This window comes from Episyrphus balteatus, chromosome 1 (genome assembly GCF_945859705.1).
Source record: "Episyrphus balteatus chromosome 1, idEpiBalt1.1, whole genome shotgun sequence".
Classification (NCBI taxonomy): domain Eukaryota; kingdom Metazoa; phylum Arthropoda; class Insecta; order Diptera; family Syrphidae; genus Episyrphus; species Episyrphus balteatus.
The window spans coordinates 47738636-47758331 of record NC_079134.1 but is presented as its reverse complement, the minus strand read 5'-3'; the positions used below and the strand labels follow the sequence as shown (position 1 = coordinate 47758331).

The window sequence follows — 19696 nt, the reverse complement described above, 5'->3', positions numbered from 1 at the left end:
CCAAAACCATCTCAAAATTGGTTTTGACAAATGTAATCATTTCAAAAAAGTAATGATTGTGATAGCAAACATTGTTTTTAATATATTTTGGATAAAAGTACTTAAAATGAGTCTCGAACCTTACATTTCAATTTTTATTGTTTTTCGTCCTATTTTATATAAAAGTTTAAACTTAGTTTTCTCAGAAGTTTGTGAAAAAACCTTATAAGTGTTGCATATAAAGGTTAGAATCTCTACTTTATAAATCCGTCATTTGTTTTTGAATGTACTTCAAATTGATTGTTTAAAAAAAATAACAATTAATGGGAAGTAATTTGGCCAACTTTAATTTTCAATTATAAATTTCTCCTTTGCCGACGACTGCCGATGTCAAGTTATGAATGAATTTAGAATCTCATACTACTCAAAATTAAGGAATAAAATTAAAATTTTGCGCATATTTGCGCCATTTTGATTTACGGTCAAAAATGTATGACATAAAATTTTTTCAAAAATGTTTGCAAATCTTTTTTTTACTGTCATCTACAGGGTGTCTCAAAATTAATGATTCAAATGAATAATTCTGATAGGCCATTTAAAGGGCTCTTATAATTTGGTAACTTGTTTATCCCAAATATTTACGGTTTTCGAATAAATACACTTCTTGTGAAATTTCGAAAAATTCCTACTTTAAAACAGTATTTTGCTTCCCCTGTTCATAATTTATTTTTGTTTTTTTACAAATCTGTCCCTTAAACAATAATTGATAATTAAGAACAATTGACAAATGAAAAAAAAAATTATTTCGCTACAAATTAGTTTAAACAAAAGCTGTTTTGTTTTTACTCTGAAAAACCTTGTTTTGTTGAATTCAAATTATAGTATCTTTCATCCTAACTTCAATTTCCGAATCTTTTATACTTTTTTTTAAAACTGTGATAACTAGACAAGTTATAAAAATGATAAACCAGTTTCAAAATGTACAATTTATTTTTTAGGGTGTTGCTCTAAAATAAAAGTAGGAAATTAAGTTTCATTAAAACTCTTAACTAATTTGTAGCGAAAAGGCCAACAAAATAAATAATGTTTTGATTAAATAATTGATTCTTATTTACCAATGTTTTAGTGAACGTTTGTAAAAACAAAAATCAATTATGAACAGGGGAAGTAAAATACAGTTTCAAAGTAGGATTTTTTCGAAATTTCACAAGAAGTGCATTTAATCGAAAATGGTAAGAATTTGAGATATGTATTTTATATTATTACTTTTGGGATCCCCAACAAGCTTGACATTCCGAACGGATTTCAAGTCCCATTTTTTGCCGCAAATCAAAATCTGCAGATATGATTTTATTTTATTTCATCCCATTTTTTCAAACTTTTATTTTCTTACGCTATTTTAATTCTTATCTCAAGCTTTTGTTTTATTTAAAAAGTCTTCTCTATAAAATATTAATAATTTTCATATTCTATTTCGTTTTAATACTTTTTTCCTCTTCAACCTTTTTTTTTGTTGTTTGAGTTTTATAAAATACACAATAATTTTGATTTTATTAAGAAAGTGGTTAATTTAGTCTCTACGTTTTTAAATACGTATCCCTTTCACATTTTTTCTTTATTTTCTTACTTATAAAATAAATTCTACCTACAATGAATTTTATATTATCTTTCATTCGAATGATTTTTTTGAATTTATAATCTTTTAATTTTTGCTTTCTCATTAATATATTATATATGTGATAACTTCACTTATATTTAACACAAATTACAACGACTTAAAATATAATTTTGTAAATGAATTAAGCCATTAATTGATGAATTTGAGCTATTTTTCATAATTTCTGTTTTTGAAAATATTGTAATAAAAACATACATAATTTTTTTAGTTCTGATTTTTATTACATGTTGAAGCATATACATTGTAGTTTATTTGTGCCAAATTTCAAAAAAAAATATTGAGAAACAAAAAAGTTATGGAATTTTTGAGATGATTAACATCGTTTGGTCCAATAGTGCGCCCGTTTTATATATTAAGCACGTTTTTCAGTAATAAAACAGTTTGAAATAAGATTATGAATAAAGGTCATTCTAGTTACCAAAATAAGATTTTATTTTCATCCTTCACCTATTAAAGTTTGTTATTTCTTATTTTTCAAGAATAATAATAAATTAAAAATTGTCTCTTTTTCAAATGCCAAATGCCGGTTGTGTTTTTAGAAAAGAAAAAACATACATAATGGATATTTTATTTATATTTGTCTTAATTTTTTTCTTTTGCTTTTCAAATGCATTTTCTTAACATCACGCGTCGTATCGCCTTCGCCATTGAGAAAAGTGCCATTCAAAAGGACGACCCGCTGAAAGATGAAAATCTCTCAAACACACAAACAAAATAAAAATAAAAACAAAAACAAACTTTAATTTTAAATGTGCCGTTGTTGATGCGGATGATGTATCTTATTTTCGTCTTAATTGTCAATGTTGATCCTGCTGACTGCGATGCTGCAGCTAATGCGTTGCATGGCCACAACTCAAGATCACCACAAACAAACACTTTTCTTAACATTTTCCTCACCACTTTGGGATATGTGTCATCGCAGCAAGTGAATCTTCTTCTTCTTGTCTTGTTGTTGGGATCTTTTCTTCACCAAACAGTCAACGCGCTTCTGTTTACCTTCAAACCCTCACTCAAAGTAATCAAGGCATGGAATAGGTTAGGTTAGGTATATCTTAATTCAATTCTCGTGCAGTTTGCTGTTCGAAACTGATGAAAATGCTTGTTAAACAGTTACCACCATTTCTGTATAAATAGTTTGGTTTTCAAGAATCATCAAATATCAAACAGCAACAATATTTTTCTAGAATTTAGCCACATCTCTTCTGGGCTCACTTTATTCGACCTGGCATAGATTCTTCACTAGGAACAATATTTTTTGTATATTTTTTTTAATAAAGACTTTGGACAGAGCTCAGATAGATGGACGGTCGAACGAACGGATGAACGGACATGGACGTCGTCGTGCCCCAACGTCTTTTCTGCTGCTTCTCTATGATGTTTGTCGGCGCCTTTTGTGTGATATGTATTTTTACAGATTTCCTTCATCCGAGGTTTTCTTGTGCCAGCCTTTGATCTGGCCAGCTCCAGCTAGCTGGTCATATAGTCAAGTCAGCCAGCCAAAAAGGAGAGGAGGAGGCATCTGAGCGAGGTATATAACTATAATATTATGCGGCACGAATGTGGTTTTCCGCATTCGTGGTGGCCACTTTGTGTGTGCTCTATACATCTCTGTGATGCATTCATGGAACCGAACTGATAGATAGAACACACCGCACCGCATCGCGCCCGCTGCCGCGCTCTCGTTGATATTGGCTCATCTTCATGATCAATAAGTTTGGTAAACAGAGAATCACTTAGTTGGCACTGAACAATCAATCTGAAGTCATCACTTGTTGACTTGGAGCTGTTCGTTTCATTGTTGTTGGTGATGGTCAGTTATTTTATATAGATACATATATGCACACGAAACGAATGAAAGATATGTAGGTGATCCCACTGGAAGAAAACTGGGAGAGAGATGGATTTCAGACATTCACAGAGTGCTGAGCAATGAGCATTCAGGCATTTGATGGGTGCGCGATGTGTGAGAATGGCACTTGTTCTGGATTTTTGTGATGGAAAATTGTTTGTTTATGTAATCAAATCAGTTTAAGTTTATTTTGGGCTTCGTTTATCGTTTAACGTTTTAAGAGTTTTTTTTTTTACAATAATATTGATTTGTTTATATATGTATATTTTACAAGGAAATTAAATAAATTAAAATAGGTAATATTAATAAGTATGCTTTTGTACTTAACTATGGACAAATCAGGATACTTGGCTCTGAATTATTGTTATTCAAAAAAGATGTACATATTATGTACCCAAGTTTTTACAAGGGAATCTTATTGTTCCTACAATGGTTCCAGAAAGTGTTTTGAAGGCTACAATCCAACAACCAAAATCGGAAGAGGTAAGAAGTGTATTTTTATTAAGGAACGCCATTCTGTACTTGAATAGGTTTCAGCTCAAACAGAAAAACATTTATCCAATAATTGGTTTACAGAATTTTAAAGAAAATTCAGTTACAAACCACCTCATCTTTACCGCTCAAAATGTATAAGTCGCGTTCAAAGCATTTTTGTCGAAAAAGTCACTATCTGGAAGAAATAAAGTCGATCAATATATTTTTCCAGAAAAACAAGATATATGCTACGCTAATAGTTTTTATCTAAATCACTTGACTTACCATCACAAATAAAAATTATAAAAAAAAATTGCTGTTATGAATTTTTGGAAAGAAAAAGTCGTTGCAAAAAGCCACAAAAGTCGTTCAGCGATAACGCTGATCCCAAGAATCCCCCAACATCACCATTTATCCTGATACCATCAAAATGTTCAATAACACAGGTCGGCAAAAAAACAAAAAAGAGTCGGGAGCAAGAACTCTGTACGGCGATTTTAATTAACTTGAGTGTGCTGAATTCAAAACTGTTAACAGATTTATTCCATCACGTCTAGTTTTTGAGCTCTGCTCATCACTATTTTTGCTATAAAGTTCCAAAAACTAATCTTGAATGAAATGTTTTTTTACTTTTGATCTAAAATATATAATTTTCCGTAATATTTTGCCTTTTTTTATACAAATCAGGAATCCAAAACTGGAATTTACTTCAAATCTGCTTCAAAAAACCAGAAGTTCACTTAACCACCAAGATTTTGAGATATCATAAATTTCTATACCAAATATCTTTGAGAAAAAATTGTTTTGAAAAAAAAAAAAAATAAACATATTTAAGACGATAAAATATGGCTTTTGGAGATTGCATTAGTAGTTTTGAAAAAAAAAAAAATTTAACGGTGATGAAATTCAACGACAAAAGTACCAACAAAATGCGTTTTTGACCTGTTAATATTCAAATATTTCGAAAACGTGACGTGCCAGTGAAATTTTGACTTCGGATTATTAATCAGCATAATCCTTTAGAAAAGTATGGTTTGGTTCAAGCTCTATTTTCGTTGCCGACCAGTGTAATTTATCAAAAATAGATGAAAATTCAAAAAATCTTCGAATACCAAACAGGGTTTTGCTATATCATGCGAGTATGCAACGCAGTGTGGCTTTCGGAAAAAAACATTCAAATCCACATTGAATACTAAGGTTCCAGGAAAATGTTTTTGACACCCAAACAAACATAATTAAGGGGGCAATAATCAAGCACTTTAAAATATTTTTTTATGATTTAGAATCTTTTATTTAAAATTGACTAATCTTGATTTGATTTTTACAACATTTTAAAAGTAACTAACAACTAAGATAATTGATTTCAAATAGAACATTACTTAACAGACTGATATCTAAGATGTTTCAAGATAAAATAGAATTTAACAAAATATAATAAAAAGGTACAAAAATTAAACATTATATGTAAATTATAAGAACTATTTAAAATTAACAATAAGGAAAAGGCAATTTTTTTAAAAGATTATTTTTAGGCAAATTAAAATCAACAAGGTTATTAGAATTGTTGAAATCCATGCACATTAAATTAACAGCATTTACCCCAGTAATTTTAGGCATTTTTCACCCCAATCTGCGGAAAAATTCCTACTGGGCTCGATTTTGGTATAGACCTTCGTTACGGCGTTGTTATGAAGATGTGCAAAATCGACATTGATATCGCGTCCGCCTTAGAAGTTATAGAGGTCAAAAGGTCACGAAAATCTGTTTTTTCGCATATAACTCGTGACCTGTTGCTCGGAGGTCAATAGGGGTCTATGGAAAATCTGTTCGTCATAAAATTATCTACAAATATTGCCTTATGCATTTTTCTGTAAATCCAACCGATTTCGGACTATATTATAACGTAGTCATTCAAACTACATAAATTTGTTCAAAGTTTCGATATGACTTAGAAGTATTCTAATTTACAGAAAAATGCATAAGGCAATATTTGTAGATAATTTTATGACGAACAGATTTTCCATAGACCCCTATTGACCTCCGAGCAACAGGTCACGAGATATATGCGAAAAAACAGATTTTCGTGATTTTTCACATCTTCATAACAACGCCGTAACGAAGGTCTATACCAAAATCGAGCCCAGTAGGAATTTTTCCGCAGATAAAACCTAAAATTACTGGACTAATTGTTTAATCCATAATTTACTCTACTTGGTGGAATATTCTTTGTATTTATTGCATAAATGTTACTTTATTTTTGACTAAAACTTTCAGAAGGTGTCTACCTAGTCCTTGTTAACAATCATTTCTTTTGTTTTACGCAATAAAAGGTAAGAGTTTACTATAATATAAATTTTATGGATGGGTATTTAAAAAAAAAAGTAGCTTTACAAATCATGTTTTTGTTTTTTTTTTTAATAACATTTTAAAATTACAATTCATATTAAAATCCAACGTTCATTTTGTGAAATAATCAATATACAACGCCTTCATACCACTGCTATTTTTATTAACTTGCTAAAATAGCTGTGACATAAAAGCATCGTTTATTGTAATTCTTTATCGTTTTTACTGAACGTTCACTTTTTATTAAGTTAAAGAAAATTTCTTAAAACTACATTAGACTTTTTTTTTTACTCATAAATGTATACCTAGTTTTTCCATGGTTCTATTTTGCAAAAATTTTCAAAATATGCAAAATAATTAACGCAAACGATATTTTCAATATATTTTAATTTATTTTCATATAAAATTGAGAAAAAATAACACAGATCATCAAAATGTCATTTTTAAGACTTATGTAGGTCTTTGCAAGAATAAGACTTGTCACTTGCGTCGACTATTTTGGGCATTGTAATACCAACTTTTTACAAGCTTCATTTTTTGGAGCAATCTTTCTTCTTGGGCCTTGTTTTAATAATAACTGATCACAGGTTTATAGGTTCTCAATTGGATTAAGACCATGCCAATCCAAAACATCAAATTTCTGGATTGCAAAGAAATGCTTTATTTTTATGTATGTGGTAGGAGCTAGGTCCTGTTGGAAAATTAAATTTGGTACCGGAAGTGTCCTCCGAATGGTTGGGTAGAGCATTTGCATAAGAACTAAAGCTCTTGTACCCGCATACCTGGGTACTTGGATTTACGGGTAGGTATTACATAGGAGCGTTAATTTCGGATATCTGGATTAATTCAGGTAGCTGCAATACTCTCGTAAATAGGAAATAATAATCTGTGAAAAACTTTTAAAATATTTTGATTTACATTTTCTGGTAAGATTCGCGGTTATTTTAATGAAAAAACGTCATTTGAACGTTATCACTGTCGCTGGTATAGACAATTTTTTTTTAAATCCAGCAGTGCTAAGCTCGGATAATTATTTTTCCACCAGATCAACGCCAACGGATCAGACACATTGTAATCTATCTGCGGTTCTTTTAAAAACATATCCAATTCGTTTAAAAGTTCACTAGCTCATTTCGCTTTTATTAAAAAATTCATGGAACTTTGTTGCTTATTACCGATTTTTTCATTCCTTTCATTCCGAACATGACTTTTTACAGCATCTAATGATTTCAGACTCGACGTCTAAATTTTTGTGTCTTGGATCCAAAAGTGACAAAAGCGATCAGATTTGTTCCGTGAGATTAACCGTTTTCGGCAACTAGGCCTTGTTTTCTTCTTCGCCATTGTTATTGGATTTTGTCAGTCCGTAAAAAAAATAACTAAGTCGGTCGTGATGTATTCTGTCATTAACAGTACTTTGTTCTATCAAGAATTATCATTTCGAGTTCCAATCCATTTTATCGATGGTTGTATCGTCGTCATCACAAAATGTTTCCCTTTTGATAAAAATAGATCCAAAGTTTTCGTATTAAGGACCCACTCTTCCAACTGAATATTTCACTAAATAATAAACTTTTCGACAATAAGTTTCACTGTCCCTTTAGAACGTACCTACATCCACCTACTACCTTCCATCAATTTTTAAGTGTTCTTTGTAAGGATATAATGATCCTCAGCACATTCGGCCAATCATATTTGATGCATTTAATCGAATAGATAAAATCTGCATGGTGTCATCCGGAAACCGGAAGTGCTTTTAGTACCACTTAGATATTAGGTGACATTTCAAAACTTAATTTCGCAACTATCCAAACCTCATTGACATAAAATAAACAAAAGCTCTGATGCAATAAAAATTCAAATAAATTAAACTAGAACGCAATGCACTTAAATAACAAAAATGAAAAAAACACTTTTTATTTTAGATCCTTATCTCATCAAAATTAACTGCATTCTCGCAGTCCGTTGATTGAGTTCCGAAAAACGCCTCACATCTCAACGTCATTCGCTGGGTGGTTTATTTGTCTGCGGTAATCCCAAGTTGCAACCATAGGGTGCAGTCAAACTTCAAATAATAATAGACGCGCAAGCGATCATTGATAAATGAATCTGTAATTAGATTTTAATTAAATGATCTCATTGCGCGCAGTGTTTTCTGTTCATTCATCCGTATTCGCTTGCAAATGCGATGATGTGTCAGTGTCGGTCGATGTTGATTATTTTCTCAACAAAAAAAATCTAGAACTAGTACGCGTTTTTCGCAGAATTGACATCTGATGACATAAATCACTGCGCCTCTTCTCCTGGTTCGTTGCAATTTAAATGTATTAATCTTTTATTGCTATGCGTTTGCTGCCTGGCTTGTGTTGAAAGTTGTACGTTGAAGTAGCAGATCCAGTCACAGTTCATTATTTTCTTGGTCTCGTTTTAATAAAATGCATGCAGTAGCATCAGCACACTGCTAGTTAGTTGCAAGTCCACAAAAACCCATCCGCGCATCAGCCACCATCACACACTTATGCCGCCAAATTAGATAAGCGGATGAATTCTGTCATCGGATGGACACATGCCAAATGGGTGTCTTATTATTATGATTATCGTTGCGATTGCGGTGGCGGTAGCGGCAGTTCCGTCCGCAGTTCGCCTCTCAGTCTCCGCGAGTGTCCGTAGTATTTTCTATGAATACATCTTTTCAATTCATAAAAGCGTAGCAAATTTCATGGTCATCGCAAATGTTGCAGCCAAATGGTCTTTCTGAATCAAAAGGACAGGATGCAGCAAAGAGATGTGGGGTGAGGTCGTATATCCCACTATACCTCACTCGAGTGTAGAGGCTAGCCGGCATGGTTGGAGGTGTTAGATATTATGTCTTTCTTGGCCGGCTGTGCTGCCAGATTTTTTTTTTTAGCCAACTTATAGACACACAGGTGAATAATTGTGACTCTGTGTCTACATTAATTTTTGTATTTTAATCATACAAAAAAAAAATATATTAGGTATATACAATTTTGTAGCTGTATTTTCAGAACGTTTGCAGAATGATAATTATGTCAAATGTGTGATAAGTCGCGTGATACATTTGACATTTGAATGATTGCACAGCTACAGGGTTAAGATTAAATAACATCCGTTTATCTTTTTGGCAAATAAATAATAACTTTGAGTGTTTTTGTGTTATTTTTGGAACACATCAAACGGAAGATGCTGAATTTTGTTATTAAAAATAGGTAGGTACACAAAACACAATTTTAGTTTATTACTTCATGTGATGTTTTTTTTGTCTGGCTGATTTGCAAACATTAGAATAGGGGTTTTGTGCTTAAGAAGACACGTTGCCTGTTTGCTAGATAAGCAAGCGAGGGATATTTTTGTGAACGAATTAAAAAAAAAACTCAAATTATCTGCCACAACCACGAGTTTGCCTCTGTAGAATTACTGCTTCAACTTAAAGGAATATTTCTATAACATCATAAAATGCTGTAGGATTCTGCAAGTTGAACCAAGCTTAGTGTTTGAGGTAAGTTTTCGCAATATTAACGAAAATAGCGAAAACAATTTTTACTTGAGAGATAAGTACCTACCTACTAGGATATATCAAGTTATGCATTCGTACAAAAATAAATTGCACGACTGGGGTCTCACGTACTTGCTCTTATTGTAAAAGTTACTCTTATGTTAAAGCTTTTCATTGAACAAAATAAGTTAAAATTTGATATTTTCACGGAATTTCATAAGTGGTACAGAAAAAATCTGTTTTATAAATAATTAAATACCGTTTTAAATGATATTTAACAAAAAACTAAGTATGCCATATTATTTTTTGTATTAAAAAGAGTTTTTAGAAAAAAATTTTCGAAAATCGTTGGAGCCGTTTTTTAAAAAAATAATTTTTTATATATAAAAAATTTCAAACATTTTTCCAAAAAAAAGTTGGTATGCCATTTTTAAGAAATAATTAATTTACAGATAAAAACGGAATTTCAAAATTTTTTACCAACCCGTTTCAAAAAAATTGATTTTTCAAAAAAAATTTTTTTTAAATTCAAAAATGTGTTTTTTGAAAAATTTAAAATTTTTTAAATAACGATAGTTTAAAAGCAATTTAAATTCAATTTCAGATGCAGTTTTATTATTTTGAAAAACAATTTTTTTAAATTTTTATTTTGTTTTTGTTTTTATATACCTACCTACAATAATTATACATTTATACTAAACTAGCTGACCCGGCGGACTTCGTTCCGCCATTTCTTGTATTCATTTCCAATTTTCGACTTTGTAATGAACAAAAAAAAGGGGATTAAAACTTTAAAAGTTTGTAAAATGAGTCTAAAAATATTCACTTTTAAACTTTTAGCAAAAAGTAGCCTAAGTAAAATGCTCACTACATGCACTACAATGCTGCACCACACAAAATTTCACAATGCAAAGTTATTAACTCTTTCAAACGTTTTTTCCATAAATATTTCAATACGGCTTGTTACGGCACTTTAAAAAAACAGCGTTTTGCAAATACACCCTATTATCAATATCGCACTTTAACGGCTCTTTATAAATTTGAATAATGTGTATGCTATTTAGCCTGCCCTTTCTTACGCCCATTTTTACTCGACTTTAGAAAATATTTTGATCTCTCTTTTTGGTACCTACATATAGTTAAATTTTTTCGTAAAGCATGTGCGAGTCAGCGGAAATATGCTACCCCATAATGGCCATGAGCGTGGTTCGCTCAACTGGTTCGCTCGGCAAGCTATTCCTACGCTATGAAAAGCATGGCGTCAGTGGCGTAGATAGCTTTTTGCTAAGGGGGGGGATAGATCTAGTTCGCAAATTTTTGTTTATGTTTTAATAATGCTTCTTTGTATTGTTTTTATTCTCTTTAAATTGGAGAAAGTTCTTTCGGTAGTTGACGTAGAAACCAGCAGTGTAGCTAATATCTTTAATAAAATATAAATACCATAACAACTTTTTTCGGTGCAGCTTTCGAGCGCTTTCAATGAGTTCATAGAGGAAGTATTTTTCTTTCAAAATTTTTTTGTAAAAATTTCATATTTTTTCCAACTTGGCACTAGAACAAAAATTGTGACTAATATTTCTATAGTAAGTTGGAATAGGTGATCCCGTACATGATCGTATTTTTTTTATTAAAAAAACAAAACCGACTTCCATGGATCAAAACTGGGTTTTATGGTTTTTCTAATAGTACTGAACAGGCACCAGCTTTTCAATACCTACAAAAAGAATTATCAAAACTGGTTCACTCGGTCCAAAGTTATGAGGTGACAAACACAAAAAAAAGTACAGACGAATTGAATAACTCCTCCTTTTTGGAAGTCGGTAAAACAGTTAGGAAATCCCGATTGTTTAAATAATATTTCCTTCTTGGATGAAAACTATAAGGAAATCTTATTGTTTTTGTTCAATTTTATGTGGTCTAGTTTTTGGTAAAACTCAACAGTTTCATTAAATTTTTTAGCTGCTTTGTCTATTTCAGACGAAGAATCCTTAGAAGGAACCGAAAACCCTTCTAGTGTGTTTTCATGGTTTGTACATTTTTCTCCAAGGCCCATTACATAGAAATCGAGAAAAAGATTGAAAACAGTAACACGAAAATATTCTTTACTGTACTTTGAACCGAAGGGTTCGAACGATTCTTTTGTCGCTTCACTATTCTCTTATGTTTAACGCCTATGTCAAGGATTTCAGCTAATTTTTCCCATATACAAAAAACTTTCGAAAATGAGTCTGCCCGTTTAATTTTTAGTTGATCCCTTAAATCTTTAGCGAGCTCCATTGCTTGGACCAAGTCTAAATTCACTCTTTGAAACACCGACTTAATGGCAACGAAAGTTGGTAAACCATATTTATAACCTTTAAGCTAATCAAGAACTCGAAATCCAAAGCGTTTTTTTTTCAAAGTGCACTTCTTCAACTTATTTATTCATGACTGTTTATATCGATCCCAATGGGGGGGGATATATCCCCCTGATCCCCCCCCTATCTACGCCACTGCATGGCGTTATGTGAATTTCTCAAAATTGATTGTAAGCAACATGGATGCAATGGAGAGAATCAATTTAATTGTCTCTTAATAAAAACAAAAAAAACATATACTTTATTTTCTCATGCTATAAATCAATTTTTTCGATGACAACCTATAATAAATTTTAGATCATGTGAAAGCCTATTATTTCACCTTTCACATGACGTTTTAATGATATTTCTACGATGCCTACAAAAAAAGTAAGAATTTTTTAAAGCCAACCATATCAAAAGTTCAAACTGAGATTACGGTACTTCCCACACTGGTCACCACCACTGGTGGCTGGTCATGATCAACCGATCTCCACAGGTGTTTTTAGGTATTTCTCAAGTTTTTAATTTAACATTATGTAGCTTGTAGTTGATGTACGGCTATGTGCGATATGTGCGATCAAATGAAAGGTAATATCATCAAGATGCTCAATAAAGTTAAATACAATTATTATGTGCTCTCAATCAAAAGATGTGACGTGTTGAAAAATAGAACTTTATTTTACCGTTATTCAAGATTGTGTTTACATTTTGATACAAATATACAATTATAGTCTTACTTATTATCTATCTACACAGTAAATTTCATTCATTTATATGTTGAAGAAAAAAAGATAAAAATAAAAAACTGTTAAAAACGGCCAAAAAAATTGGAACAAAAAAACTTGTTTTTCCCGTTATTCGGTCAAAAATAATTTTAAAAATTCAATTATTTGCACATGCATGCGCATAATTAAAACCCATATGTCCTATTAATTTAAAATTTTTCGCAGTTTTTTAAAAATTCCTTGTTTTTTTCAAAAATTCATATTTAAAAGTACAGGGTCTATGAAAAAAATCCGTATAAGACGCCTTTTTTTTTTTAGTATCTTTCTAATGGTGTAATTCAAATTTCTGTACAAAATTTTGCCTATCTGTAATTAATCTTTTGTCGAAGGTATATCACATGTTTTGACTGCAAAAAACCCTTAACAACTTAATTTTGAAATTTTTTAGAATTTTTTCATTACCTTTTCCAAACTAACAATAAATGTATCTATCAATTTAAAAAAATCAGATCTCTAAAACTTACCGTTTAGAAAATAGCCTCTTTTTTCAATGTACTGATACCCCTATTTACCCTATAAAATCATCAATTTTTTTTGTAATAAACTTTCTACTCTTTTAAGAAAATCAGACAACCGTTTTGGCCGGTTAGCGAACGTACACAAAACCAAACTTTAATTTACTATATATAAGAATATCACATCAGCCACCCATACAGTAGGCCCCAGTGTGCACCAGTGTATGAAGTTAGCAAAATAGTGAACTGACCAATATCATTAACATTACCATCATTAATGGCATCACGAAGTTGAAAGTAGGTACTCCTCAGAATTGAACTTCTTTTGATCAAAAAAAATAGAATTTAATCGTTCTTTTTTTGCATACATACCTAAATACATATCCACAGCATGACACAACAAAATCTGATTAAATTCATGTTTGCGAACTATTAACATGTACGCAAATGTTGTCAAAATCAGGCCTTAAACGATAATAATTATTTTGAAAGCCTGTCTAATAAATTTGTTTACAAATTAAGCTTATTTTTTTTTTTTTTAAGTGAGAGTGTTTTTTTACTCGTACAAATTGACAGCTATGTAAAGATGCGAGAAAAGGTATTATTTTTTTTGTATACAAACCATCTACACATTAATACCTTTCAAACAAAAAAAAAATTACCAAAATCGGACCAGCCAAACGCGAGTTTATCGGCCACACACACTAAATGAACTCATTTTTATATATAAGATTTCTATAAATTCCTAAAAATTTTATCAACTTCAACCCTAAGAGCAAGTTCGTGCGCAGTCGTGCATTTTATTTTAGCTAGGTTATGCATTTATTATGAACCGTTATTGTTAAATACATTTCAATTAGCGTACCTACCTGGGAATAGTTTATTCAGTAGTTGTTTCTAAAGTAAAATCGGTAAAATGGAAATCTTACAATCTAATAAAGGTGGTAAAAAACTATTTTTAGACGGATACGGGTATAATTTTCGTGCGAAAAATAAAAAAAATTACTTTAGATGGTGTTGTGATAAAAAGAAAAATTTGGTTTTTGCAAATCCTTTACTGTTACAATTGAAGAGAGTGGAAATCATGAAATAACTCGATCAAACATAACCATGAACCAAGTTCGCATAAAAAGAACTTTGTCGCCTCAATAGGTAATGAACTTAAAAAAACAAGCAAAACTACTTTCTTACAACCGTCGCAAATAATACGAGACTCCACTGTGAGTTGTGGCAAAAAACAAAATTCTCGAGTTTGGGCTGGAAACGATGAAATAGTTGAACCGAAAAATATCCTTGAAATTAACATTCTAGATTCTGAAAATGATCTATGTGTTAAATGAACATCGGTTTAACGGAGAGATTAAGATTAAGACATTATACATATTAGGGACCAAATCAACATTAGAATGTTCCATCTATCAGCCAGCAGATATACGCAGAGCTTCCATATTGTTCCAACTATCATGCTACAGCTTTTCAGCGTAGGTATATGGCCAGATTGGACGTCGAATTTTGCCTCTTGTTTTTGTTTAATGAGCAAAAAAAGAAAGAGTCATATGACAATTTTTTTAAGAAATTACTGGAAATTTCCTCCCTAGAAAATATTGTTTTGAATCCAATAAGAACCATATCAGATTACGAGCCAGCCATTCTTTCATCAATTAAAAATTGTTTTCCCAATGCTGATCATAAAAAGTGCCTTTTCCATTTTGGTCAGATTCTGTGGCGTAGAGTTCAAAAGGAACGCCTAGTAGATAAGCAAATACGGCAATATTGAAGCTTTTTATTTACAATGCTCGAAAGCCTCTCTTTTGTACCTCCTCCGGAAGAAGTGTCTCTATATTTTACGGCATTGCAAGCAGATAATTCTGATACCGACTTCACAAAATTACTTACATGGTTCAATCGCCAATATTTAGCTTGGCGATATTTGAGGATGTTGGATGTTTAAAGGTCCCAAAAATTAAGGGTTTCGTTTTATATCAAATAGTATGGAAGAAAGAAATTCTTAAGAATAGAGCTATTGATCTGTGAAACATATATTTCAAAAGTGTCTTTAGTTCTTGAGAAAAAGCTTCTCAAAGTTCAAAATAATACACAAATTTTAAATGGACCTGACCCCTTGTTCTGAACGCCTTATTTCGCTATAAGCGAAAGGAATCCTTATAAGTTTAGATTCGAATTTCTAATGATGTAAAACTAAGAAAAACAAAGAGCTCGATATAAAACTTTTATATCATTAGAATCGCCACTTTATTGAATTATCATACAAAATTATGAAGAGTGATGTGTAATTATATTTATGAAACTCAAGTGTAAAATTCAAACAACAACCGTAACTGTATGTGGGAAGAAAATATGCACGCAGCAGACATCAATTAGTAAGTCAAATAGATTTTTTTACCTATCGAAAGTAACACTGCTTTGTGACCTTGGTAATGTTCTTCAATAAATTAATTCTATTCAAAACAAAACAAAAATGCCGCTTTGAACGCTAGGAACAAATTATTAAATATTTATGTTTTTTTTAATGTATTTTTCTTTTTTGTACGACTAATATCAACTGGTATCAAATTAACTAAAACTTAATTTCACAACACGTCCCATAGCTAAGCTAAAACAAAATAAGAAATCTGTTTCAAAAATCTCCGCTTTCATCTTTCAACCATTGTAAAAAAGCTGATTGGTACGCATTTGTATTTACATGAAATATGCGGCATGGCACAAAGCATTAGCATGCAAACAATAACGAAAGTTAGAATTAAAATAAAGTAATAACAGTTACATTAGCCATAAACGAACCATGTTATTTCATAGCTAAAAGGGCCCTGACATTGAATATTGTTTTCTGGAGAGATGTTGAAATTACTAGAAGCCTAAGGTTAGGACCTAGAAGGTGCATAGCTTTACGAATGTATAATTATTTTCTAGGTCACTACACATGACAGTTTTCGAAAACGTCACATCATCGGCCCGACAAATGATTGGTATTTTAGGACACAGTTGTTTCAATTGTCAAATATTCATTGACATAGCTATCCTTTTTTCTGACCAGTGCTCTGGCCTGTTCTAAGGAATTTGGGCAGTTTTTTTCAATCGAAATTGAACACAACTTCACGATTTTTGAGTTCAAATTTTCAATTATTTATTTGTATGCACAAAAAGTTGAAGTTTTTAAATCAGTTTCAGTTATTTAAAATATTTAAAATTTGTGTCTAAGAATTCATTAGAGAATTACAATTTTAGTATAACAAGTGCAAAATTATGGAGGTGGAAAGTTTGATGTCCAGGCATTTTTTTAAATCAAAATAACATTTAATTAAATAATTAATAAAAACTTAAGTCCTGGATCAGAGTGTGATGCCTGTACCAAGTCACTAAATAAGAACGCAATTGGTGTGTTCTACTTGCATTTTGCATTTTCCTCACCAAAGACTAATTTTTCATCGAACACAAACATAAACTTTAGGAATTACATTACATTACATTACATAACTCCATTCATTACACATTTCTTTCTAGAGGTAAAAAAAACTGAGGTATTTAATACAAAACTGTAATCCAAGATGGCGGCCAAAAGGTGAATATCGCAAGTTCTAAAAAACAAATTTTTAGATTTGTACCTATTTTCTATTGTAGAAAAAGAAAATTAAAGATGATACAAACTGTTGGGTCAGATTATAAATGCACTAGACTTTGTGCTCTACTATAGTTAAAAACGGTTAAGGTTTTTCGGAATATAAAAAAATATAAAAACGTTTTTTGATACCTGAGCTAAAATAATTTTTTCTTTTGTTTACATTAATAAACCAAAGTTTTTTTTTTTGCAAAAATAAAAAAAAATTAGTAAAAATAAACCCAGTTTAAGATACAAAGTTAAGAACTCACAAAAAATGAATATTATGACAAAAGAAATCAACTTAATTTGAGCTGCTAGGCATTGTATTTAAATAATTAATCTTACTTCTTTAAGATCGTAAATTTCAGTAAGAAAATGTTGATATAATTTTATGTAAGATCAGATTAACTAATTGAAATCTATTCACGAAAAAATTTGATTTCTTTAGATTTCATTAAAAAATCAAAACTAACAAAATACCAAAATAAAATATAATTTAAGCTCCAAAATTAAAACAATGCTCATTTAACTCAGATACATAAACACGCAAGTTCAATAACTTTTCCAACGACAAACGTTTCAATTAATAAAGTACTTCACAAATATGAGAATCGTTCGTAGCCTTAAAAAAAAAAAACATATATAAAATGTTGATCTAGGTATTTGTCAATTCAAACTCTGATTACTTCTCCATTTTCTTTACAAATTAACAAAATAGTAAAAAAAAAATCAGTACTATATTAATAAAATTAAAAGTAGAATTAATTCAAAAATGTTTTTTTTTTCTGTCCCAAAACCTAATTAACATCAAATTGTATCTAATTTTTTTTGTCTTCATTAAATTCCAACATGTGTTTCAATTTACTAACAAACAAACAAAAAAATGGTTATCTTTTTTTTTTTTTTATTTCTACAACAAAAACAACAATTCTAACCATGACATTGTTCTCTCACCATAACTTCAACTGCACATACACCTCTAATTCGTATCTTTTTAAGATGCTTGTCAAGATAAGAAAAGAAACATTCACTTAAAAAAAAAAAATTATAACTGATAACAGACCCATCCCCCAGAAAACACATTAAAATTTGTATATTATTTCACATATCATTTCACTTTCACTCAAATTAAATTAAAAAAGAAAACAAAATTATAGAAAATTAAAATTGACATACCATCCAAAGCCTGTCAGTGGCATTGCAAATATTAAAATTGCAATAACCATAAGAAGCCGCATATCTTAATAACTTTCACTCGCACGTTCTAACATCGATGCGATTTGAGATTTCGTTTTCGTTTTGTTTAAATCAAAAAAAATAATCCACTCAAAACTTAACAATTTAGTTTAGTTTTTTCGAAAAACAACATTTACCGGCACCAACAAATTAAATCGACACACTCAAAATGAGATCCTTGCAACAAGGATACAAGAAAACAAAAAAAAGTGTATGGCAACAAATTATAGGATAATAGATCACAAAAGAAGCCTTAAAGCGGTCTTATAGGTACAACTTTATCACCGTCTTTAAGTGTTACAATTTGCTTAAACTCCTTCTGAAGCAGGCTTCACTGAATTTAAACTGATTTTTTTGTTCTTTAAGCGGGACTTGAAAAAAGAATGACCGCTTTTTAGAAGCGATGATTTTTTTGTGATTTTTTTTTGTAGTGCCTTTGCTTTTGTTCTTCAAGCGGTTATCTTAGTTAATCTCCTTTTTGGAGACGGCCGCCGCCGTTGAGCGTATCGTCACTACAAACGAGCAAAAAATTATATCGCGCGCGTACAAAACATAAAAGCGATTTTGTCTCTCATCCGCAAACGAAACGAACGAACGAAATATACGAAAATTTTTAGTTTGAAGCGAGATTCTGCAGCCCGCCGCACGGAGGAGTGGAGTAGTACCTCTATCTATAGCGAAAAACAACCTGCTGTTGCCGTAGAACTGGGACTGGAGCTGGAGCTTCACTTCGCCACTTAATGGTATAGAGAGTGTGTTCCGATTCTATACATAAATGCTATACACACAGTTTTTTTTTTTTGTATAATTTTTTTTTTTTTATATTCTCTCGTCTTGAATTTTTTTTTGTTTTATTTATTTTTTTTTTTGTTCTCCTTAGTATTTTATTTTATTTGTTTTTTTTTTTTTATTTTGTAATAAACTAACAATCGCATGAAGAACCGGCGAGAGTATCTTCTCGTTTATACTACACACAGAACTAAATGAAACTAAGGGAACAAGATGTATTCTTCATTTTTATTCGACTGCGAGTATAAGAACGTAAAGTATAGGTACGTCTTGGTCTTGAGAACTTGAGATACATTAAGTATTAAAAAAGAAGCAAGAGCAAAAAAAAAAAAGCACCAACGGCGGCATCTATACGCGACGGACAACACAAAAGTGTGTTTCTGAGTTCTTATATTCAAAATTTTCGTAGATTTTTTTTTTTTTTATTTTATTATATTTTTTTTTTTAATTTCTTTTCTTTGCTTTTATAGGTATTTTTTTTATTTTAATTTTTCGTTTACATACTACAAACGTGATAGGTGAATGAAGGTGTTCACTCATTTTTATGAATGTAAATCTCGAGCACCAAAAAATAATGCTCTCTTTCACTCAAGATTTTGTTTGATTTTTTTATTTTGTTTTTGGGCTTTTTTT

General features: G+C 30.8%; 1 protein-coding gene across 1 annotated transcript in view; it reads right to left on the bottom strand.

The window, feature by feature from the left end:
• Positions 1–19047, bottom strand: part of LOC129921178 (protein Wnt-1) — a 50335-nt gene extending 31288 nt beyond the window's left edge. The window contains exon 1 of the mRNA XM_056002884.1: positions 18215–19047. Coding sequence (XP_055858859.1) covers positions 18215–18276 — 62 coding nt within the window. The 5' untranslated portion in view covers positions 18277–19047. The remainder of the gene's footprint in view (positions 1–18214) is intronic.
• Between the last annotated feature and the right edge of the window lie 649 nt (positions 19048–19696).